The 23,595-nt window shown below is 66.1% G+C and overlaps 2 protein-coding genes across 2 annotated transcripts; one reads left to right on the forward strand and one right to left on the reverse strand.

Annotated features, from left to right (window-relative positions):
* Positions 1–1,792: 1,792 nt before the first annotated feature.
* Positions 1,793–11,302, reverse strand: LOC119857209 (limbic system-associated membrane protein-like). Its single transcript, XM_043517027.1, has 7 exons — positions 11,159–11,302; positions 9,530–9,859; positions 8,961–9,260; positions 7,499–7,789; positions 4,120–4,221; positions 3,280–3,633; positions 1,793–2,786 (listed from the first exon to the last, which is right to left on the reverse strand). The coding sequence occupies exons 1-7, from the start codon at positions 11,214–11,216 to the stop codon at positions 2,752–2,754; spliced, it is 1,470 nt and encodes a 489-aa protein (XP_043372962.1). The 5' UTR covers positions 11,217–11,302; the 3' UTR covers positions 1,793–2,751.
* A 4,218-nt stretch (positions 11,303–15,520) lies between these two features.
* Positions 15,521–22,804, forward strand: LOC119857210. The gene is made up of 3 exons (XM_038405810.2): positions 15,521–15,719; positions 16,566–16,898; positions 22,062–22,804. The coding sequence occupies exons 1-3, from the start codon at positions 15,524–15,526 to the stop codon at positions 22,280–22,282; spliced, it is 750 nt and encodes a 249-aa protein (XP_038261738.1). The 5' UTR covers positions 15,521–15,523; the 3' UTR covers positions 22,283–22,804.
* Positions 22,805–23,595: the final 791 nt, after the last annotated feature.

The following is a 23,595-nucleotide window of genomic DNA, read 5'->3' on the forward strand; positions in this document are numbered from 1 at the left end:
TGATGTTACGCCCCTGCCTCACATTGGTTTTACGTATGGCGGGAATCCTCAGTCTTCCAGTGTGATTCCCAGCCCTGGCCAGTGGAAAAATACTAGTGTTATCCCGGTGTCCAGTACCAGGTGACTTGATCATATGGCCCTGCAGCCATAACCCAGAGGCTGTTTGCAACATCCCAGGAAGGCTCCCGGGTGGGAGATTAGCATCTTCTAAGACTTACTGTTCTTCCTAATGGCCCAGCCAGCCGTCTAGACTGATTGCACTCTGTCTAGTGGGCGTTCCGCAGGTGTAAACACAGTTGTAAGAGGTGCATAGACAATATTCCTAACTTCAGATACAGAAATGATACCTGCATACAAATAGGATATTCAGCAAATTGTAACCTTTCCAATGACACCTCACCTGCCTTATCTTGCACAAAATACACCATGATTATGCCATACTCCTCTCATAATAATATTACATTACTGTGAAGAATATGAGGTGAATGGCACAACACTGAGTGGGGTCTGGTGAGTTAGAGTGGGGGGCTGGGGGCCAGGACTCCTGGGGTCTATCCCCACTTCTGCCCCAAACTTTTTGTGTGATCATGGGCAGGCCCCTTCCCCCCTGGGTGTCTCCCTTTTCCTTCCTGCCCTTTGTCTGTTCAGAGGGTGAGCTCCTTGGGTCAGGGCCTGGGCCACTGGGGTTTGATGCAGCGCCCCGCACAACAGGCCCTGATCTCGGGGCATGGGGGAAGGGGCAGCTGATAATTCCCACCTTAACACACGGGCAGACAGCAGGGCAGGTGTGGGGAGGCCCGAGCATAAGGCCGATGACAGTGTCCCGGATCCACAGGCCCTCTGCTCACACACGGCTCTGGAGCAGTCCCTAGGAGAAGCCTGGCAGTGCGTCAGCCCTCATAGGGTCCCACTCTTGCTGGGGTCAGCCCCTCGGCTTCCCCGCCTCTGGGGACCAAACCTCGGCACCGTCAGCACCCCAGTGTCACGCTGTGAGCCCCCCTCAGAGAGCCCACCTGGACTGGACCCCTGGGGAAGCCTCACCCCCGCAAAGAGAGAAATGCACCTGACTCCCTGACTCTGGAGGGATTTCCAGCCAGCGGTGACAGCAGGAGGGTTTATTAGCTGTCTGGGGGACAGCAAAGAGAGTCTACTTAACACAGGTTTCAGAGTAGCAGCCTTGTTAGTCTGTATTCGCAAAAAGAAAAGGAGGACTTGTGGCACCTTAGAGACTAACAAATTTATTTGAGCATAAGCTTTCGTGAGCTACAGCTCACTTCATCGGATGCATTTGGTGGAAAATACAGTGAAAATACATTTTTACTTAATACAGAGAGCGGAGCATTACAGCAAGGTCCATTGGGGGACCCCCAAGCCTCTGACCCCCTTTAGTGCCAGTCCCAGACCGTCTCCCCGGCTTCCAACCACCCCCACTAAACAGCCCCACCTGGCCCCTCCTCGGCCCTTTGTCCTCCAGCTGGAGGGGCCCAGGGGCCCACGCCTGCAGGCGTCACCTCCGCAGCTCCCACTGACTGTGGTTCCTGTCCAATGGGAGCTGTGGAGCCAGCGCTCGGGGGTGGGGGCAGCGCACGGAGCCCCTATGGCTGCCCTTACACCTAGGAGCTGGAGGGACATGCCGGTTGCTTCCAAGAGCTGTGCAAAGCCGGGCAGAGGTCCTGCCTTAGCCCTGCAGCGCCACTGACCGGACTTTTAATGGCCCGGTGAGCAGAGCTGACCGGAGCCGCCAGGGTCCCTTTTCCACCAGATGTTCTGATCAAAAACTGAACATCCGGCAACCCCAGTGTGACGAAGCGGGACTGTTCTTAATGTTTCCTCTGAATAGTGTGGGGGTGTCTCAGTTTCCCCTAGGCAGTTCTTAAGTATCTAGGTGGTGGGATAAGGGTGATCCTTGCAGAGCCCTACAGGGCAGGTGTGGGCAGGGGTCTGGATACAGAGAATGGCCAACGCCCTGTTTCCTGGCAACTGATGGCCTGGGCCCTTCCCTCCCCGCCCCCCCGCAAGGTGAGAGCTAAAGGGTGGGAGAACAAAGGAATCCGGTGAACTCCTGGCCCGGGAAAGGGACAAAGCCGGGGGGGGGGGGTCTGGAGAGAGTTTCAGTTTGGGGCTGGCTGGGGATGTGGAGTGAAGTGCAGACGGGGTTGTCTGGCTCATTGCCCCCCAAAATGGACCCAGCTGAGGGGTCCTGTTCTCTGCACCTACAAGCTCTGTGTTAGACCATGTTCCTGTTGTCTAATAAACCTTCTGTTTTACTGGCTGGCTGAGAGTCACGTCTGACTGCAGAGTTGGGGGGCAGGACCCTCTGGCTTCCCCAGGACCCCGCCTGGGCGGACTCACTGTGGGAAGCGCACGGAGGGGCAGAGGATGGTGAATGCTCCGAGGTCAGACCCAGGAAGGGGGAAGCCGGGTGAGCTGTGTGTCCTGCAGACAGGCTGCTCCCAGAGAGGAGACTTCCCAGAGTCCTGACTGGCTGCGTCGGGAGCAGTTCCAGAGCATCGCCCGGGGACCCTGTGACACCCAGCTCTGCCTCCCAGGATCCCCCACTCACGTTCTCCCCTCCCTCTGTACCCCCTTCCCACTCCAGATTTCCACGGGCCATCGAGTCCAAGGCCAGAAGGGGCCCTGTGCTTGGCTAAGGCACCTTCCCCAGGCGCTGGTCCCCTCCCTGGTGAATGCCATGGGCTGAGTCCCGGCAGGCGTTCGTCAGCGTGGGGCCACCCGTGCTGCTCCGGGCCCTCACAGGCAGCTGCTGAGATCCATATCCGGCGTGACTGGAAGGAGGGGAGGGGGTCAAAGATGGCTCCCAGAGGGCTGGGCAGAATCCCCACCATGTTGGGGGCATAGCCTGGGGCCCCAAGGAGCTGAAAGCACACAGAGCCCACCCCTTCGCTATGTGTCCTGCGCCCCATATCCCGCCCCACTGCACCCCATATATCCTGCACCCTTCCCATCCCCCGCTTCACCCTGCTTCCTGGGCTCCATATTCCACCCCACTGCACCCCATATACCCTGCACTCCTCCCCCTGCACCTCACCCCCTTTCCTGAGCATCCTGTAACCCATATCCCTTCCCCTACACGCCCCCCACTGCCCCCCATATCCTGCAGAACCCCCATCCCCTCCCCCTATATTCTGTGCCCCTACTATGCACCACATACCCTTGCCTCCCCAGGGCACCCCAATCCCTGCACCGCACAGCCTCCTGCTGCCCTCTGTCCAGCATCCGCTCTGCCGCCCCCCACAACCCCGTCCCTGCTCCACTTACCCCCCTGCACACTGGAGACAGTGATGAGCCTCTGCTGAACCTGCCTGCCGGCCGTGCCTGGCTGGAACGTGCAGGCGAAGGTGTCTTCGCTGCTCCCCGCAGGGCAGACGATCAGACAAGACATGAGCCGCTCCCTGCCCAGCCGGAGGGGGCACCGCCATGTCAACACCTGGTGCTGGTCCGACTCCCACTTCTGCATGGGCGCACTCAGCTCCCCGGGCCACCCAGACTCCTTCTCCAGGCACAGCCTCGCCCAGGCCAGATGGTCTGTGGCCTGGAGCCGGCCCTCCACCTCGCACCACAGCACGGTGATGCTGCCCTCCAGCCAACACTGCCCCTGACGGATCTCGGACACTGTGGGGAGAGGCAGGCGTCAGGCTGGGGTGAGCAGGTGTGGGGCAGGGAGAGGGTGTGAGCTGGAGGGAGGAGGTTGTGGGGCAGGGGGAGGGGGTGAGGCGGAGGTCGTGGGGTAAGGGGGGCAGCGGGAGGGCATGAGCCGGAGGGAGGAGGTCGTGGGGCAGGGGGAGGGCGTGAGCTGGAGGTCATGGGGTGGAGGGGCAGCGGGAGGGCATGAGCCAGAGGGAGGAGGTTGTGGGGCAGGGGCGGCAGCGGGAGGGCATGAGCCGAAGGTCGTGGGGTGGGGGGGCAGTGGGAGGGCATGAGCCGGAGGGAGGAGGTTGTGGGGCGGGCGGAGGGGGGCAGCGGGAGGGCGTGAGCCGGAGGGAGGAGGTCATGGGGCGGGGGGGCAGCGGGAGGAGGTGCTGGGGCAGCGAGAGGGAGAGTGTGAAGGTGGGTGTGTGGGGGGGTAACCGCTCAGGGATGGGGTCCAGGTCCACTTACTGCTGATGTTACAGCACTGGCACACGACCCACGCGAGGAGCAGCAGCAGGAGCAGCATGGTTCCCACCCATGTCCATGTCCATGACTTGGGGCAGGCGGGGACTGCCGGGGAGAGAGACAGTATTAGTGCTCCGCTCCCGGCCCCATGCCCAGAGCAGTTAGGCCCTATGCAGGCTCCTGCCGGGAGGCTGCGGTGTGGAGAGGGTTCAGTGTTCGGAATCCCAGATACCGCACAAGCTCCCAAAACACAGACCAAGGCAACTCCCCACATGGCAGGAGAACCTGGGGAACTACGGACCAGTCAGATCACTTCAGTCCCCGGCAAAATCATGGAGCAGGTCCTCAAGGAATCCATTTTGAAGCACTTGGGGGAGAGGAAGATGATCAGGAACAATCAAAATGGATTCACCAAGGGCAAGTCATGCCTGACCAACCTGATTGCCTTCTATGATGAGATAACTGGTTCTGTGGATATGGGGAAAGCAGTGGATGTGATATATCTTGACTTTAGCAAAGCTTTTGATACGATCTCCCACAGTATTCTTGCCAGCAAGTTAAGAAGTATGGGCTGGATGAATGGATTATAAGGTGGACAGAAAGCTGGCTAGATTGTCGGGCTCAACAGGTAGTGATCAATGGCTCCATGTCTAGTTAGCAACCGGTATCAAGCAGAGTGCCCCAGGGGTCAGCCCTGGGCCTGGTTTTGTTCAATATCTTCATTAATGAGCTGGAGGATGGTGTGGATTGCACCCTCAGCAAGTTTGCAGATGACACTAAACTGGGAGGAGAGGTAGATATGCTGGAGGGTAGGGATAGGATACAGAGGGACCTAGACAAATTGGAGGATTGGGCCAAAAGAAATCTGATGAGGTTCAACAAGGACAAGTGCAGAGTCCTGCACTTAGGACGGAAGAATCCCATGCACCGCTACAGACTAGGGACCGAGTGGCTAGGCAGCCGTTCTGCAGAAAAGGACCTTGGGGTTACAGTGGACGAGAAGCTGGCTAGGAGTCAGCAGGGTGCCCTCATTGCCAAGAAGGCTAATGGCAATTTGGGATGTATAAGTAGGGGCATTGCCAGCCGATCGAGGTATGTGATTATTCCCCTCTATTCGGCACTGGTGAGGCCACACCTGGAGTACTGCGTCCAGTTTTGGGCCCCCCACTACAGAAGGGATGTGGACAAATTGGAGAGTCCAGCGGAGGGCAACGAAAATGATTAGGGGGCTGGAGCACATGATTTATGAGGAGAGGCTGAGGGAACTGGGATTGTTTAGTCTGCGGAAGAGAAGAATGAGAGGGGATTTGATAGCTGCTTTCAACTACCTGAAAGGGGGATCCAAAGAGGATGGATCTAGACTGTTCTCAGTATTAGCAGATGATAGAACGAGGAGTAATGGTCTCACGTTGCAGTGGGGGAGGTTTAGGTTGGATATTGAGAAAAACTTTTTCACTAGGAGGGTTGTGAAACACTGGAATGCGTTACCTAGGGAGGTGGTGGAATCTCCTTCCTGAGAAGTTTTTAAGGTCAGGCTTGACAAAGCCCTGGCTGGGATGATTTAGTTGGGGATTGGTCCTGCTTTGAGCAGGGGGTGGGACTAGATACCTCCTGAGATCCCTTCCAACCCTGAGATTCTAGGATTCTATGACTGCTCACACGCTCCCCACACCCTGGCACTAGCGGGCGCAGATGACAGTGAAGGCTGGTAATTTTAACACAGTTAGGGGAGCAGGGAGGGGCTAATGCCAGGGAAGGGGGCAGCAGAGCAGGGAGCGATGCTGAGGCCGGCTGGGCTGGGAGGGGCGGGGGGGGTGACAAAGTGGGACTATTCTTAATGTTCTCTCTGAATACTGTGTGTGTGCCTCAGTTTCCCCTAGGCAGTTCGTAAGTATCTAGGTGGTGGGATCAGGGGGTGTGATGGCTGCAGAGCCCTAGAGGGCCAGTGTGATGGTGTCTGCATAGAGAATGGCCGACACCCTGTCTCCTGGCCACTGATGGCCTGGGCCCCTCCCCTGCAAAGGTGCCAACTGGAGGTGTTGGAGAGCAAAGAGATCAAGTGGCCTCCTGGCCCAGGAGAGAGACGCAGGCCAGAGAAGGGGCTGGAGAGTTTCAGTTTGGAGCTGGCTGGGGAAAGCGAGGGAGGCCCAGATCAGGGGTCTGGACTCCCTGGCTCCAAGATGGACCCCAGCTGAGGGGGCCTGTTCTCTGTACCTACAAGCTCTGTGTTAGACCATGTTCCTGTCATTTAATAAACCTTCTGTTTTCCTGGCTGGCTGTGAGTCACGTCTGACAGCAGAGTTGGGGGGCAGGGCCCCGGGGCTTCCCCAGGAGCCCCGCTTGGGCAGACTCACTGTGGGAAGCACACAGTGGGGTAGGGGATGCTGAAGGTGTGACGAAGCGGGACTGTTCTTAATGTTTCCTCTGAATAGTGTGGGGTGCCTCAGTTTCCCTTAGGCAGTTCTTAAGTATCTAGGTGGTGGGATAAGGGTGTATGATCCTTGCAGAGCCCTAGAGAGCAGGTGGGTGCAGGGGTCTGGACACAGAGAATGGCCGACACCCTGTTTCCTGGCAACTGATGGCCTGGGCCCTTCCCCCCTGCAAGGTGAGAGCAAAAGGGTTAGAGAACAAACTAATCGGGTGCCCTCCTGGCCTGGGAAAGGGACAAAGCCCAGATGACAAGGGGCTGGAGAGACTTTCAGTTTGGGGCTGGCTGGGGACATGGAGTGAAGTGCAGACAGGGTTGTCTGGCTCACTGCCCCCCCAAAATGGACCCAGCCAGCCAATCTGCCCAGGAGGGGTCCTGTTCTCTGCACCTACAAGCTCTGTGTTAGACCATGTTCCTGTCGTCTAATAAACCTTCTGTTTTCCTGGCTGGCTGAGAGTCACAGTGAATCACAGGAAGTGGGGGGTGCAGGGCCCTGACTCCCCCACACTCGGTAACCAGGGGTAAGACCACTCCCCGCTTCTGGCATAGGCGCCAACTCCATGGGTTCTCCGGGGCTGGAGCACCCACAGGGAAAAATTAGTGGGTGCTCTGCACCCACCAGCAGCCAAGCTCCCTCTGTCCCTGCCTCACCTCCTCCCCCCCAATGTGGCGCGTCCCTGCTCCTCCCCACGTTTCCTGCCACCTAGCAGCTGTTTGGCGGCAATTAAGACTTTCTGGGAGAGAGGGGGAGGAGCGGGGAAGCGGCCGCTCGGGGAGGAGGCGGAGAAGAGGCGGGGCAGGGGTGGGGAGGTGGGTGAAGGGTTGGGATGAGGGCGGGGCAAGGGCGGTGCAGGGGCGGGAAGAGGTGGGCCGGGGCGGGGAGGGGTCAAGCACCCACCAGGCAGAGGGGAAGTCGACGCCTATGCCTTCCGGCCCCCAGCCCGCCACACTGACCTCTCCAGACAGCTGTGTGCTCCAGCGGGGTGGCCAGCGCCAGGTGCTGCACACGGCAGGCGAAGTTGGCCTGGGCATTGCTCTCTGGACGGTCGAGGATGCAGCTGCTGCGGAGCGCGAAGGATCCGTTGGGTTCCTTTGTGGGGGGCGACTCCATGGTGAGCAGGGGCACCCCGTCCCGCAGCCATTGCACCCTGATCTCGGCGGGGTGGTAGCCGCTCACCAGGCACTGCAGAGTGACCTGCCCCTCCAACGTTACCAGGGGCTGCAGCAGGGTCAGCCGAGGCGGGGCTGCTGGGCAGGAAACAGGGTCAGGGCGCTGGGCTCCCACCCCAGGGTCTGGGCCCCCAGAGGTGACTTTCATGGGGGGCCCTCTAGGTAGGGGCAGGGGAACAGGCACCTGGGGGGGCAGGTGGAAGGAATGGGGCCCCAAAGCACAGCAGGGGGCGCTGCGTGGGAATGGGGTGCTGTACAGGGAGGGGGAGCTGTACAGGGGACGGGGCTCTGGCAGGGGATGGGCAGTGCTGTAGGGGCATGGGGGTGCTGTGGGGAGAATGGGGGTGCTGTGGGGGTGCACTATGGGACGGGGCTGTGGAGGGATGGGGTGCTGTTGGAGTGCAGTATGGGGTGGGGTTCTGTGGGGGGGCGTGTAGGGGGGGATGGGCAGTGCTGTGGGGAGGGTGGGGCTCTGGTGGGGGATGGGCAGTGCTGTGAGGGGGCAGTGCTGTGAGGGGGACAGGGTTTTGTGGGGGGGATGGGGGTCTGGTGGGGATGGGGTGCTGTGGGGGGGTGCAGCACGGGACTGGGGGGCTGGCAGGGGATGAGCAGTGCTGTGAGGGGATGGGGTGTTGTGGGGAGGATGGGGTTCTGTGGGGTGGGCTGCAATGGGAGGATGGGGGTTTGGTGGGGGATGGCCAGTGCTGTGAGAGGATGGGGCTATGGCGGGGGATGGGCAGTGCTGCGAGGTGATGGGGTTCTGTGGAGTGCAGGGGGGGAATGGGGCTCTGGTGGGGATGGGGTGCTGGGGGGTGCAGTGGGGACAGGGAGCTGGCGGGGATGGGGTGTTGTGGGGAGGATAGGGTTGTGTGGGGTGGGGTGCAGTGGGGAGATGGGGCTCTGGTGGGGGATGGGCATTGAGGGGTGCTGTGGAGGCATGTAGAGAAGTGGGGGTGCAGCGGGGGGTGAGGTGCAGTGGGGGGGATGGGGCTCTGGTGGGGGATGGGCAGTGAGGGGTGCTGTGGAGGCATGTAGAGAAGTGGGGGTGCAGCGGGGGGTGAGGTGCAGTGGGGGGGATGGGGCTCTGGTGGGGGATGGGCAGTGAGGGGTGCTGTGGAGGCATGTAGAGAAGTGGGGGTGCAGCAGGGGGTGAAGTGCAGTGGGGGGATGGGGCTCTGGTGGGGGATGGGCAGTGGGGGTGCTTCGGAGGCATGTAGAGAAGTGGGGGTGCTGTGGGGTGACTCACAGAACACGCTCAGCCGGAAGGCTGCTTGGATCGGCGCCTCCAGGGCGACGTGCTGCACGTGGCAGGAGTAGTTGGCGCTGGCGTCGGGGATGCTGGGCACGAGCGGGAGGATGCTGGTCGTGCTGTACAGGCCGGTGGGGCCCAGCTGGCCGGGGGGTGTCTTGGAGCCCGCCACAATCAGCCCGTCCCGCAGCCAAGCGACGCTCACGCTCCCGGGGTAGAAGTTGCTCACGCTGCAGATCACGTGGTTCTGCTCGCCGACCCTCACCTCGGTGCCCCGCACTGAGACATGGGGCGGGGCTGGCGGGGAGAGTCAGTGGGGCCCAGACCCCTTCATCCGCCCCCTACCAACCCTCATCTGCCCCCCATCTCTCCATCCGCCCCAACCACCCCAATCCATTCCCCACCTCCTCCTCCGCCCTGCCACGGTGCTGCCCACGGAGACTTGTCCAGGCCATGGGGAGGGGGCAGCTGCTGCCCTGCTGGGGAGGTGGCTTAGTAGCGGCTGACCCAACCCTGGAGCCATGCCCCTCTGGGCTCTGCCCTGGGACCCTGCCCCCCACAGTTACCTTCCACGCACAGCTCCACCTGCCGACTCTCCCGGTTCGGGGGGACGATGACTATGCAGGTGTAGAGCCCGGCATCGGTGTCCCCCACCCGCGGGAGGAGAAGGGAAGCGTTGCCGACCCGCAGCCACTCCAGGGACAGGCTAGCCCCGGCCCTGGGGTACAATGGGACGTTATCGAACTCGGCCACCAGGCTGTTCCCCAGCTTCCACTGCACCACCAGCTCCATCAGGTCCACGGCCCCTCCCATGGAGAAGTGACAGCCCAGGAGCACGTCTGAGCCTGGCTGGGCCTGCACCCGGGAGGTGGGGACGGAGACCACCAGGGCACCCCCTGCACAGACAGACAGACAGACAGGGTTACTTGCCGCTCTGTGGGGCATGGGGACAGGGGTGGGGCAGCCCGGGAGGGAGCCCCCACCCCCTCCCAGGGACTGAGCCCCCCAGCACTACGGGAGCCCACATCCTCTCTGCGAGGGCCAGTCAGCGCCCAGGGGGAAGGTGGGGGCCCCAGGCTGAGGCCTGGCAGCCTCGTGTCCCATGTGGGCCGGGTGCTGGGTTCCCGCGGGCGCAGGCAGAGGAAGTGAGGAGCTTCCTGTTTGCGCAGCAGCTTGTGGTGGGGCCCTGACACAGTTCCCAGCCCCCGCTCACTGCCCCAGCCCCCCACCCATCCCCTGTGCCCCTCAGCCTGAGCCCCTGGCCCCATCTGCCCCCGGCCCAGCCCCCTCTGTCCCCCTGCCTGAGCCTCCTACTTCAAGCTCCCCTCAGGGGCCACCCTCACCCCAGCTGTTCCCATGCAGGGATGGGGTGGGGAGCAGGACCCCTGCCCTGTGTCTGACCCCCACGTCAGCACCACACCCAATCCCCAAAGCCAGCACCACCTGCCCGACCTGCCTTCTTACTAATCGGGCAACCCTCAGGGCTGATTTGGTCAGGGCTCTGTGCACCCCCCAGCAGCATGAACCAATTCTGTGACCATGACACCCCCCTTGCCAGCTCCTCGGTGGAGGCCCCAGGTCCCTGGCGTCAGCACTGAGCTGGTCCCTGGGGGCGGGGGGGGGCTGGCGGGCAGATTTAGTCCCAGAACCCCAGGGCAGTTTGCGGGTGATGGGTGCGAAGGGTCTGGGGGGCAGGAACAGCCCAGAGGGAGCGCGACGTGGGTTTGTGGTGGGGCCTGGCCATGGGGTGTGCCAATGTGTGATAGAACCCAGGAGTCCTGGCTCTCAGCCCCCTCTGCTCTAACCACCCGACCCCACCCCCCTCCCAGAGCCAGGATAGAACCCAGGAGTCCTGGCTCTCAGCCCCCTCTGCTCTAACCACCATACCCCACTCCCCTCCCAGAGCCAGGGAGAGAACCCAGGAGTCCTGGCTCCCAGCCCCCGCTGCTCTAACCACCACACCCACTCCCCTCCCGGAGCCAGGGAGAGAACCCAGGAGTCCTGGTTCCCACTTTCACCCACCAGCCCCTCCGGCTCGGAGACCCCCCTAGCCCCCGTGGGACCCTGCGCCCAGCCCGCCAGGGGGAAGCCGGAGCCTGGTTTCCTGCCGACGCTGCCCGTCTGGGGCAGGGTCTGGGGCGGGGAGCAGAGAAGTGGCCCCCAGGGGAGCAGGGGCGGCCCTGGCGGCTACTCACGGGCCCCGCTCGCCAGCAGCAGCAGGAGGAGGAGGCCAGGCGCCATGGTGAGGGGCATCGTGCGGGGCGGGGCGGCCCCAGCACCAATTACTTTCGCTTCGGCAGCCGAGCCTGGCTGGGCGGGCGAGATAAGGGCAGGATGCGGGGCTGGGCGGGACCCACATCTCGGGGCTCCGAGCGCCACCAACCCACCGCGCAGAGATCAGGGCAGGGACCCAGGGAAGGACCCGTCGTGGGGAGCGGAATTGCCTGGGGGGTGGGAGAGGGGAGAGCCAAGCAATGGGGGGGGCTGGGAGATGGGGGGATCCCCCCGGGGTAGGTCCGGGAGCCCTGGGGTTGGGGGACCCCCCCCATTACCGGTACCTACGACAGCTCCCACCTGTCACCCATGTGTTTCAGGCTGGAGTTCGCTGTCCCAGCCCTGCTCGTTGTCTCTTGGCCCAGCGAGTGTCTCTCTGCTCTGGGTCTGGCTCGGTTCAGGCCCAGCCTGGAGGTGGGTGATGGCTCAGCACTGGCCAGGCTCCCGGCTCCGAGGGGTGCTAAGCTCGGCCCTTCGGGTGATGGTGTCGGTTCTGGACATGCTGCCGGGAAGTGATTGCCCAGAGCGCCCCTGCCCCACCTGGAAACCTGCCCAGGTGGGCTTGGTTCAGGCGCCTGGGGGTGTCAGAGCCAGGAGCCAGCCCGGTTCCCTAGCGGGCTGTGTACCCCTCAGCAGAGAGGGACAGAAAATGCCACACACTTCTCACGGGGAATTAATTTTTTTAAAATTTCCTGCAAACCTTTCCTGGCTTTTCATCCCACAGCGGGAACCTGCCCTGCTTCTGGAGATTCTTCTGGTCTCAGAAATCAAAGAGTTTTATTGACGATAGAAAGTTTGACCATGTTTTAAATGACAAAGTGGAAAATTTAAATTTGGTGGAAAATTGTCATTTTGGTCACGAAGTGGGGGGGTTTCTTGGGTTTTCCTTGTTTTTTTCACTGGTTTGCATGCAGAGGGGGTGGGACTCAGTTTCCCTGAGTGTTACAGGTTTAACGAGGGGATGGGAGAGGGAGTTTGTTGGTACAGAGGACCAGTGAGAGAACTTGGGACCCCAGCCAATGGCCTGAAGAAAGGAGACCCCAGCGACAGGTGACCAGGAGGCCCAGCTTGGGAGTTGGTTCTGGCCAGTGGCGGCTGTGACGAAGCGGGACTGTTCCTAATGTTTCCTCTGAATAGTGTGGGAGTGCCTCAGTTTCCCCTAGGCACTTCTTAAGTATCTAGGTGGTGGAATAAGGGTGTATGATCGTTGCAGAGCCCAAGGGGGCAGGTGTGTGCAGGGGTCTGGACACAGAGAATGGCCGACACCCTGTTTCCTGGCCACTGATGGCCTGGCCCTTCCCCCCTGCCAGGTGAGAGCTAAAGGGTTGGAGAACAAAGGAATCCGGTGCCCTCCTGGCCCGGGAAAGGGACAAAGCCCAGAGGAGGGGGGGCTGGAGAGGGAGTCAGTTTGGGGCTGGCTGGGGACATGGAGTGAAGTGCAGACGGGGTTGTCTGGCTCACTGCCCCCCCAGAATGAGGCATCCTGTTCTCTGTACCTACAAGCTCTGTGTTAGACCATGTTCCTGTCGTCTAATAAACCTTCTGTTTTACTGGCTGGCTGAGAGTCACGTCTGACTGCGGAGTTGGGGGGCAGGACCCTCTGGCTTCCCCAGGACCCCGCCCGGGCGGACTCGCTGTGGGAAGCGCACGGAGGGCAGAGGATGCTGGATGCTCCGAGGTCAGACCCAGGAAGGGGGAAGCCGGGTGAGCTGAGTGTCCCGCAGACAGGCTGCTCCCAGAGAGGAGACTTCCCCGGAGTCCTGCCTGGCTTCGTAGGAAGCAGCTCCAGAGCATCGCCGGGGGACGCCGTGACAGGGGGATATCGATGCCTATCTCACAGCCTTTGAGAAGGTTTGTGGTCTGAACCAGACTGACCCCGTAGATAGGCTCTGCTGTCTGACCCCCCTGCTGGGTCCCAAGGCCCTAGAGGGGTTCAGCCAAATGGATGGTAATGAGACAGGGGACTCTGACCTGGTCAAACCAGCTTTGCTGCTGACCCTCTGCTTTGAGCTGACCCTCAAGGCGTACAGGAAACGATTCCGGGGTGTGCGCAAGACCCTAAGGGTCCCTTATAAGGAGGTCGCCAACCTGCTGGGGGAATATCTCCGCAAGTGGGGAAAGGGCGCAGGGGCCACGACCGCAGGGGACGGGTATCACCTGGTGGGGTTGGAGCAGCTGTAGGACATCTGCCCTCCAGACCTGAAGATGGGGTTAGGAGACCGGGAGCCCAAAGATCTGCGCAGGGCGGGGTCTCTAGCAGATGAGTTTGTGGACAGCAGATCGGGGACAGGAGGGAGACCCACATCAGGGACTCAGAAGGGGAGTCACCCAAAGACCTCTCCAAGGTGGGACTCCAGGAAGCCCAACTCAGGGGTGCCCGGGAATGCCGGGGCGGGCCGACCCCCCTCGTGGGACTTGAGGGACCTGAAGTGTAATTACTGTGGCCAAAGGGACACGAGGTGGGGCAAGGCCTGAAGAGGAAGGAAATGTCAGCCAAGCAGAACCCGCGGGGTGTCAACTGGGTGGAGAGAGGGGGCACCGCCGGGCCGGGGGGCCACAGTCAAGAGGGCTGTGCCAGGGGGAGCGGACCACTAGGCCAGGCCCGCAGGGGAAGGCGGGGCTCCGGGTCCAGAGCACCCGTACTCCATCCTCTGGGTGAGCCTGGGACAGGCCCCGGGGGACGATCACCACCTCATCCCCATTGAGGTGGGGGGAAGGAGCGTCCAGAGGTTCTGGGACATGGGTGCTGAGGTGACACTAGCGTGGCCCCAGGTGGTGGGCCCAGACCAGCTAGTGCCCGATGCCTACATGACCCTGAGGGGAGTATTCGGGCCCCCCGTCAAGGTGCCGGCAGCGAGGATACACCTGAAATGGGGGGGCTAAGGAGGGACCGAAAGAGGTCGGGGTGCACAATTACCTGCCTACCAAGGTGCTCATGGGTAACGACTTGGAGCTGGCTGGAGGGCACTCAGAGTGCCCTGGTCCTTACCTGGAGCCGGAGCAAGCGAGGGATGCAGGACATCCCGAAGGGGGGAACTGAAGCACCGAGGGCAGGGCTTGACTGGGCTGGGCCAGAGCCTCCGCCCCAAGGTGGGGACACTGAGGCACTGCCAACCAGGGCTGTAGCCTCAAACCCAGCAGCTGAATTCCAGATGGAGTTGCAGGAGGATCCCTCCTTGGAGAAGGTGAGGGCCCTGGCTGGCCACAGTGGTGCAGGATCCCAGTGGGAGGACCACCGGGAGAGATTCCAGGGGGAGAAGGGATTCCTGTACCGGGAATGGGCTGGTTCCAGGAAAACTGAACCTTGGAAAGCCAGGAGGCAGTTGATGGTTCCCCAGAGGTACCGCCGCAGACTGTTGTACTTGGCCCACGATATCCCCCTTGTGGAGCATCAGGCGCACCCGGCAGAAGTTTGACCAGCCCAGGGACTTTAACGCTGTCCAGCAGCACTGCAGGTCCTGTGAGTCCTGCCAGAGACGGGGGGAAGGCCGGGATAAGTGTAAAGCCCCACTGAGACCTTTCCCCATCATAGAGGAGCCCTTCCAGAAGGTGGCCGTGGACATAGTGGGGCCCCTCAGCAAGGCGACCCAGGCAGGGGCTGTGCACTGGGGGACACTGTGGGGGGGGGCTGTGCTCTGGGGGGGATGCTGTGGGGAGCTGTGCATTGGGGGGATGGGGGGAAGGGGGTTCATCTTTAGGATGGTCCCATTGGACAGCACCGGGACGCAGGTTGTGAGCTGTTGTCTGAATAAAGCTGGTGGTGCTGCACAGTCCATGTCCTCGTCTGTGATGTGGGGGTCAGGGGGGTGAACCCCGCCGCTGAGCCCCCATCCCAGCCCCACATTCTCTGTGTCTGGGGCGGTGGGACAGGCCCCCTGGGAGGGGAACGGGGGCTGCCCCATCCCAGGGGGTGCAGGGTCCGGCCCCTCTCCCTGATTGGACGCTGCCCTGGAGGGAGCAGAGGGTGTCCCATGTCCAGGGCATTGCCTGAGGCCTGGCTGGGCTCGGCCAGCGCTGCCCCAGGAAGGGGCGACTATAATCCGAGGGGAGCGGAGCCCAGAGCCGGGTGGGGGGTGAACCACCCCCAGGCTGGGGTCCCCACGCTGACCCAGAGCAGGCCTGGGGCAGGGAACCGCCCCCCATGCCTGGCTGGGATAGCCCTACATGGGTGCCATGGGAAGGGGACACAGGTGTCCTGGGGGTACCTGGGTCCTGGCCCCAAGAGGTCACCGGCTGCCCCAGGATAAAAACAACCCAGGCAGACGGCACCGGTGTGGCTGGGGGGGATGGGACGGGACATGGCAGCCAATCAGGGGGATGCTGGCCACTTTCGGGGCTTATCGGGGTCCTGCCACATGGCTGGCCCTTTATCAGTGCAGGCCTGGCACGGCCGGTGCAGTGACGGTGCCTCCTGCCCCCTGCACGCACCCCCGGAGATGTGTCTGCGCGGGGCCGTGCTGGCCCTATGCTGCACGGCAGCTGGTGAGTATGGGGCCAGTCCCGCCGCAGGTCCCCCGGGGTCTCCCCAAGACTGGCCCCTCACTGCCCCGGGGTCTCCCCGAGACTGGGCCCTCACTGCCCTGGGGTTCCCCTGTGACCTCCCTGAGACAGGGCCCCTCGCTGCCCTGGATCTCCTCGAGACAGGGCCCCCCACTGCTCATTGGGGTTCCCCTGAGACAGGGCCCCCCACTGTCCTGGGTCTCCCTGAGACTGGCCCCCACTGCCCATGGGGGTTCCCCTGTGACCTCCCTGATACTGGCCCCCCCACTGCCCCTGGGGTTCCTGTGACCTCCCCAAGACAGGGCCCCCCACTGCCCTGGGATCTCCCTGCGACAGGCCCCTTGCTACCCTGGGGGGGTTCCCCCTGGCTCTGCCCAAGACAGGCAGGAGGGCGAGGGGGGTGGGAGCCAGCTCAGGGGGGAGATGACAGCTGCCCCTGCTTCCCCAAAGCGGAAGGGCCAGGCAGTTCCCCCCATCACACCCCCAGGGCAGGGTGTGGGGACCCCAACAGAGCTGGGGGGCAGGGCCAGGTGGCTGGAGAAACGGCCCTGCCTGGAGAGATTCAAGGCCCATCCAAAGCTTTGGGGGCAGTGGGAAGTGACCTGCAGGGAGCAGGGGCAACTCCACCCCAGGAGGGATCCCCCCCACCCCAGAGGATGCTGGGAATGAACGGGACACCCTCCCGCTCCAGTGGATGCTGGGAGTGAATGGGGCACCCCCCGGCCCAGAGGATGCTGGGGGAGAAGGGACCCCCGGCTGGCGGTGCAGCGAGCAGGCCCATGGCAGACCAGCCCCAGCGGGTGGGTGACCCTGCCCCTCTCCCCGCAGCGGCCTGGCTGCAGGTGTCCGTGGGCCCCTCGCCGGTGTGGGCGCGCCCAGGGCAGCGCGTGGTGATGGAGTGCCTCTTCGGGGCCGACTACCCGCCCCTGGACCTGGAGCAGCTGCAGGTGCACTGGCGGCACGAGGGGCGCACGGTGCTGGAGTTCGCCGGGGCGGTGCGGGCGGCGCGGCCGGGACTCAGCCTGGCCGAGGACGAGGTGAGGAACGGGAACGTCTCGCTGGTGCTGCAGGGCGTCACCCACAGCGACAGCGGGGACTGGACCTGCTACGTCCTCTACCCACCCGACCAGGCCCAGGGCAGCCTCACCCTGCGCGTGGCAGGTGAGCACGGGGCGGGGGAGGCAAAGCAGCCACAGCGCCCCCTGCTGGGGGCACCGACCTGCCAGTACGGCCCGTTCTCCTGCCCCCACGGCGCCCCCTGCTGGGGGCACGACCCGCCGTACGGCCCGTTCTCCTGCCCCCACGGCGCCCCCTGCTGGGGGCACGACCCGCCGTACGGCTCGTTCTCCTGCCCCCACGGCGCCCCCTGCTGGGGGCACGACCCGCCGTACGGCCCGTTCTCCTGCCCCCACGGCGCCCCCTGCTGGGGGCACGACCCGCCCGTACGGCCCGTTCTCCTGCCCCCACGGCGCCCCCTGCTGGGGCACGACCCGCCGTACGGCCCGTTCTCCTGCCCCCACGGCGCCCCCTGCTGGGGGCACGACCCGCCCGTACGGCCCGTTCTCCTGCCCCCACGGCGCCCCCTGCTGGGGGCACGACCCGCCCGTACGGCCCGTTCTCCTGCCCCCACGGCGCCCCCTGCTGGGGGCACGACCCGCCCGGACGGCCCGTTCTCCTGCCCCCACGGCGCCCCCTGCTGGGGGCACGACCCGCCCGTACGGCCCGTTCTCCTGCCCCCACGGCGCCCCCTGCTGGGGGCACGACCCGCCCGTACGGCCCGTTCTCCTGCCCCCACGGCGCCCCCTGCTGGGGGCACGACCCGCCGTACGGCCCGTTCTCCTGCCCCCACGGCGCCCCCTGCTGGGGGCACGACCCGCCCGTACGGCCCGTTCTCCTGCCCCCACGGCGCCCCCTGCTGGGGGCACGACCCGCCCGTACGGCCCGTTCTCCTGCCCCCACGGCGCCCCCTGCTGGGGGCACGACCCGCCCGTACGGCCCGTTCTCCTGCCCCCACGTCGCCCCCTGCTGGGGGCACGACCCGCCCGTACGGCCCGTTCTCCTGCCCCCACGGCGCCCCCTGCTGGGGGCACGACCCGCCCGTACGGCCCGTTCTCCTGCCCCCACGGCGCCCCCTGCTGGGGGCACGACCAGCCCGTACGGCTCGTTCTCCTGCCCCCACGTCGCCCCCTGCTGGGGGCACGACCCGCCGTACGGCCCGTTCTCCTGCCCCACGGCGCCCCCTGCTGGGGCACGACCCGCCCGTACGGCCCGTTCTCCTGCCCCCACGGCGCCCCCTGCTGGGGCACGACCAGCCCGTACGGCTCGTTCTCCTGCCCCCACGGCGCCCCCTGCTGGGGGCACGACCAGCCCGTACGGCTCGTTCTCCTGCCCCCACGGCGCCCCCTGCTGGGGGCACGACCCGCCCGTACGGCCCGTTCTCCTGCCCCCACGGCGCCCCCTGCGGGGGGCACGACCCGCCGTACGGCCCGTTCTCCTGCCCCCACGGCGCCCCCTGCTGGGGCACGACCCGCCCGTACGGCCCGTTCTCCTGCCCCCACGGCGCCCCCTGCTGGGGGCACGACCCGCCGTACGGCCCGTTCTCCTGCCCCCACGGCGCCCCTGCTGGGGGCACGACCCGCCCGTACGGCCCGTTCTCCTGCCCCCACGGCGCCCCCTGCTGGGGCACGACCCGCCCGTACGGCCCGTTCTCCTGCCCCACGGCGCCCCCTGCTGGGGGCACGACCCGCCCGTACGGCCCGTTCTCCTGCCCCCACGGCGCCCCCTGCTGGGGGCACGACCCGCCGTACGGCCCGTTCTCCTGCCCCCACGGCGCCCCCTGCTGGGGGCACGACCCGCCCGTACGGCCCGTTCTCCTGCCCCCACGGCGCCCCCTGCTGGGGGCACGACCCGCCGTACGGCCCGTTCTCCTGCCCCCACGGCGCCCCCTGCTGGGGGCACGACCCGCCCGTACGGCCCGTTCTCCTGCCCCCACGGCGCCCCCTGCTGGGGGCACGACCCGCCCGTACGGCCCGGTCTCCTGCCCCCACGGCGCCCCCTGCTGGGGGCACGACCCGCCCGTACGGCCCGTTCTCCTGCCCCCACGTCGCCCCCTGCTGGGGGCACGACCCGCCCGTACGGCCCGTTCTCCTGCCCCCACGGCGCCCCCTGCTGGGGGCACGACCCGCCCGTACGGCCCGTTCTCCTGCCCCCACGGCGCCCCCTGCTGGGGGCACGACCCGCCCGTACGGCCCGTTCTCCTGCCCCCACGGCGCCCCCTGCTGGGGGCACGACCAGCCCGTACGGCTCGTTCTCCTGCCCCCACGTCGCCCCCTGCTGGGGGCACGACCCGCCCGTACGGCCCGTTCTCCTGCCCCCACGGCGCCCCCTGCTGGGGGCACGACCCGCCCGTACGGCCCGTTCTCCTGCCCCCACGGCGCCCCCTGCTGGGGGCACGACCAGCCCGTACGGCTCGTTCTCCTGCCCCCACGGCGCCCCCTGCTGGGGGCACGACCAGCCCGTACGGCTCGTTCTCCTGCCCCCACGGCGCCCCCTGCTGGGGGCACGACCCGCCCGTACGGCCCGTTCTCCTGCCCCCACGGCGCCCCCTGCTGGGGGCACGACCCGCCGTACGGCCCGTTCTCCTGCCCCCACGGCGCCCCCTGCTGGGGGCACGACCCGCCCGTACGGCCCGTTCTCCTGCCCCCACGGCGCCCCTGCTGGGGGCACGACCCGCCGTACGGCCCGTTCTCCTGCCCCCACGGCGCCCCCTGCTGGGGGCACGACCCCGCCCGTACGGCCCGTTCTCCGCCCCCACGGCGCCCCCTGCTGGGGGCACGACCCGCCCGTACGGCCCGTTCTCCTGCCCCCACGGCGCCCCTGCTGGGGGCACGACCCGCCCGTACGGCCCGTTCTCCTGCCCCCCGGCGCCCCTGCTGGGGCACGACCCGCCGTACGGCCCGTTCTCCTGCCCCCACGGCGCCCCCTGCTGGGGGCACGACCCGCCCGTACGGCCCGTTCTCCTGCCCCCACGGCGCCCCCTGCTGGGGGCACGACCCGCCCGTACGGCCCGTTCTCCTGCCCCCACGTCGCCCCCTGCTGGGGGCACGACCCGCCCGTACGGCCCGTTCTCCTGCCCCCACGGCGCCCCCTGCTGGGGGCACGACCCGCCCGTACGGCCCGTTCTCCTGCCCCCACGGCGCCCCCTGCTGGGGGCACGACCCGCCCGTACGGCCCGTTCTCCTGCCCCCACGGCGCCCCCTGCTGGGGGCACGACCCGCCCGTACGGCTCGTTCTCCTGCCCCCACGGCGCCCCCTGCTGGGGGCACGACCCGCCCGTACGGCCCGTTCTCCTGCCCCCACGGCGCCCCCTGCTGGGGGCACGACCCGCCGTACGGCCCGTTCTCCTGCCCCCACGGCGCCCCCTGCTGGGGGCACGACCCGCCCGTACGGCCCGTTCTCCTGCCCCCACGGCGCCCCTGCTGGGGGCACGACCCGCCCGTACGGCCCGTTCTCCTGCCCCCACGTCGCCCCCTGCTGGGGGCACGACCCGCCCGTACGGCCCGTTCTCCTGCCCCCACGGCGCCCCCTGCTGGGGGCACGACCCGCCCGTACGGCCCGTTCTCCTGCCCCCACGGCGCCCCTGCTGGGGCACGACCCGCCCGTACGGCCCGTTCTCCTGCCCCCACGGCGCCCCCTGCTGGGGGCACGACCAGCCCGTACGGCTCGTTCTCCTGCCCCCACGTCGCCCCTGCTGGGGGCACGACCCGCCCGTACGGCCCGTTCTCCTGCCCCCACGGCGCCCCTGCTGGGGGCACGACCCGCCCGTACGGCCCGTTCTCCTGCCCCCACGGCGCCCCCTGCTGGGGGCACGACCAGCCCGTACGGCTCGTTCTCCTGCCCCCACGGCGCCCCTGCTGGGGGCACGACCCGCCCGTACGGCCCGTTCTCCTGCCCCCACGGCGCCCCCTGCTGGGGGCACGACCAGCCCGTACGGCTCGTTCTCCTGCCCCCACGGCGCCCCCTGCTGGGGGCACGACCCGCCGTACGGCTCGTTCTCCTGCCCCCACGGCGCCCCCTGCTGGGGGCACGACCCGCCCGTACGGCCCGTTCTCCTGCCCCCACGGCGCCCCTGCTGGGGGCACGACCCGCCGTACGGCCCGTTCTCCTGCCCCCACGGCGCCCCCTGCTGGGGGCACGACCCGCCCGTACGGCCCGTTCTCCTGCCCCCACGGCGCCCCCTGCTGGGGGCACGACCCGCCCGTACGGCCCGTTCTCCTGCCCCCACGGCGCCCCCTGCTGGGGGCACGACCCGCCGTACGGCCCGTTCTCCTGCCCCCACGGCGCCCCCTGCTGGGGGCACGACCCGCCCGTACGGCTCGTTCTCCTGCCCCCCACGGCGCCCCCTGCTGGGGGCACGACCCGCCCGTACGGCCCGTTCTCCTGCCCCCACTGCGCCCCCTGCTGGGGGCACGACCCGCCCGTACGGCCCGTTCTCCGCCCCCCCGGCGCCCCCTGCTGGGGGCACGCCCCGCCCCTACGGCCCGTTCTCCTGCCCCCACGGCGCCCCCTGCTGGGGGCACGACCCGCCCGTACGGCCCGTTCTCCTGCCCCCACGGCGCCCCCTGCTGGGGGCACGACCCGCCGTACGGCCCGTTCTCCTGCCCCCCCGGCGCCCCCTGCTGGGGGCACGACCCGCCCGTACGGCGCGTTCTCCTGCCCCCACGGCGCCCCCTGCTGGGGGCACGACCCGCCCGTACGGCCCGTTCTCCGGCCCCCACGGCGCCCCCTGCTGGGGGCACGACCCGCCCCTACGGCCCGTTCTCCTGCCCCCACGGCGCCCCCTGCTGGGGGCACGACCCGCCCGTACGGCCCGTTCTCCTGCCCCCACGGCGCCCCCTGCTGGGGGCACGACCCGCCGTACGGCCCGTTCTCCTGCCCCCACGGCGCCCCCTGCTGGGGGCACGACCCGCCCGTACGGCTCGTTCTCCTGCCCCCACGGCGCCCCCTGCTGGGGCACGACCCGCCCGTACGGCCCGTTCTCCTGCCCCCACGGCGCCCCCTGCTGGTGGCACGACCCGCCCGTACGGCCCGTTCTCCTGCCCCCACGGCGCCCCCTGCTGGGGGCACGACCCGCCGTACGGGCCCGCTCTCCTGCCCCCACGTCGCCCCTGCTGGGGAGGTCCCACCTGCCCCGCTACTCATAATGTCCGCACCCGCCTTGCCAGCGCCCCTGCCCACGGGGCGAGGCCATGGCGGGAGAGGGGCAGGCTGCCGTGGGGCGGGACCTTGCAGCGACCCTGACGCGGTGCCGTGCTGTTGTTGCAGACCCGTCGGCGCCTCCCGACGCCTGCCCCCTGGGCGGGGGTGCCCCACGGCTGCGGCAGCTGGAGGAGGTGATCGGGGGCTGCGTCCGCTCGGCCAGCGAGCTGCAGCGGCACCTGGCCCGGCTGGCTGCCGAGGTGAAGAAGTGTCTGGGCAGCCCGGAGGCTGAGGAGCGCCTAGCCCGGGCAGAGGCTGCGAGTGCCAACCGGACGGCACAGGCGTGAGCCCGCGGGTCCGGGGCTGGTCGTCCGCCCAGCGCCCGCTGGGCTTGCAGCATCCCCGGACGCAGCTCCCGCAGCAACGGGGCTGGGATCCCCGGGGACGGATGGGGACACCCACGTCATGGCAACGGCTTCGCTTCTGCAGGGCGTGACCGCAAATCTGGGGGGCCGGGATCCTGCGCGCACATGGGGACACAGGCCCCCTCTCCCCTCTGGGGCTCTGAGATGACTTGAGCCGCTGGGGACCCCTGGGGCCGGATGTCAGATGGGGGAGGCCGGCTGGGTACAGGGGCTGACGGCTGGACACCCGTGGGGGGGGGGTCGGTCTATGTCCCTGCACTGCTGGCTGTGCCACTGGGAGACCCTGGGTAGCGAGCTCGGCGGGGACAGCGGGGTGGGGGGCGTCCATGGGGGGCTGTTGTTCGGCGTGTCGGGAGGGGGCTGCGCAGTGTGTGATCAGTGCCCAGCGCGGTGCCAGCTGCAGCACACGGATAAGGAATAAAATGCTGTGTTGATAAATGCAAAGTGATGCACATTGGAAAACATCATCCCAACTCTACACATACAATGATGGGGCTAAATGAGCTGTTACCACCAATGCTGGGAGTCATCAAGAAAGGGAGAGGTGATAAGACTGAACATATCATGCTGCCTCTACATCAATCCATGGTACGCCCACATCTTGAATACTGCAGGCAGATGTGGTCGCCCCATCTCAAAAAGGGTACATTGGAATTGGAAAAGGTTCAGAAAAAGGCAACAAAGATCGGGGTATGGAGAGGAGAGATTAACAAAACTGGGACTTTTCATCTTGGAAAAGAGACGATTAAGGGGCGATATGACAGAGGTCCATAAAATCATGAGCGGAAAGCATTTTTTCACACAACACACAGTTAACGTGTGGAACTCCTTGCCAGAGGGTGTTGTGAAGGCCAAGACTATAATGGGGTTCAAAAGGGAGCTAGATAGATTCATGGCGGCTAGGTCCACCAATGGCCATTAGCCAGGGTGGGCAGGGATGGTGTCCCTAGCCTCTGTTTGCCAGAAGCTGGGAATGAGCGACAGGGGATGGGTCACTGGATGATTCCCTGGTCTGTTCATTCCCTCTGGGGCACCTGGCCCTGGCCGCTGTCGGGAGACAGGACACTGGGCTAGGTGGACCTTTGGTCTGACCCACTATGGCTGTTCTCATGCTCATCACACACCCTGTGTCCTGCTGCCAGCTGGTGTCCGCATGTCCTTATCCCTGGTGGCTCCGGCTCCAGCCTCTGTGGGGGGGGGGGGTGCAGGGACTGGGTCCAAGTCTTCTCCCCACA

This window comes from Dermochelys coriacea, chromosome 6 (assembly GCF_009764565.3).
Source record: "Dermochelys coriacea isolate rDerCor1 chromosome 6, rDerCor1.pri.v4, whole genome shotgun sequence".
Classification (NCBI taxonomy): Eukaryota; Metazoa; Chordata; order Testudines; family Dermochelyidae; genus Dermochelys; species Dermochelys coriacea.

Excerpts from the sequence above, each read along its gene's own strand:
- LOC119857209 (XM_043517027.1), bottom strand. The coding sequence starts at position 11,216 with ATGCCCCTCACCATGGCGCCTGGCCTCCTCCTCCTGCTGCTGCTGGCG. Across the intron at positions 9,860-11,158 it reads GCTGCTGGCGAGCGGGGCCC|GGGGTGCCCTGGTGGTCTCC; the intron begins GTGAGTAGCCGC and ends CTGTCTGTGCAG. Across the intron at positions 4,222-7,498 it reads GCACACAGCTGTCTGGAGAG|TCCCCGCCTGCCCCAAGTCA; the intron begins GTCAGTGTGGCG and ends TCTCCCCGGCAG.
- LOC119857210 (XM_038405810.2), top strand. The coding sequence starts at position 15,524 with ATGGGACGGGACATGGCAGCCAATCAGGGGGATGCTGGCCACTTTCGG. Across the intron at positions 15,720-16,565 it reads CCTATGCTGCACGGCAGCTG|CGGCCTGGCTGCAGGTGTCC; the intron begins GTGAGTATGGGG and ends CTCTCCCCGCAG. Across the intron at positions 16,899-22,061 it reads CCTCACCCTGCGCGTGGCAG|ACCCGTCGGCGCCTCCCGAC; the intron begins GTGAGCACGGGG and ends CTGTTGTTGCAG.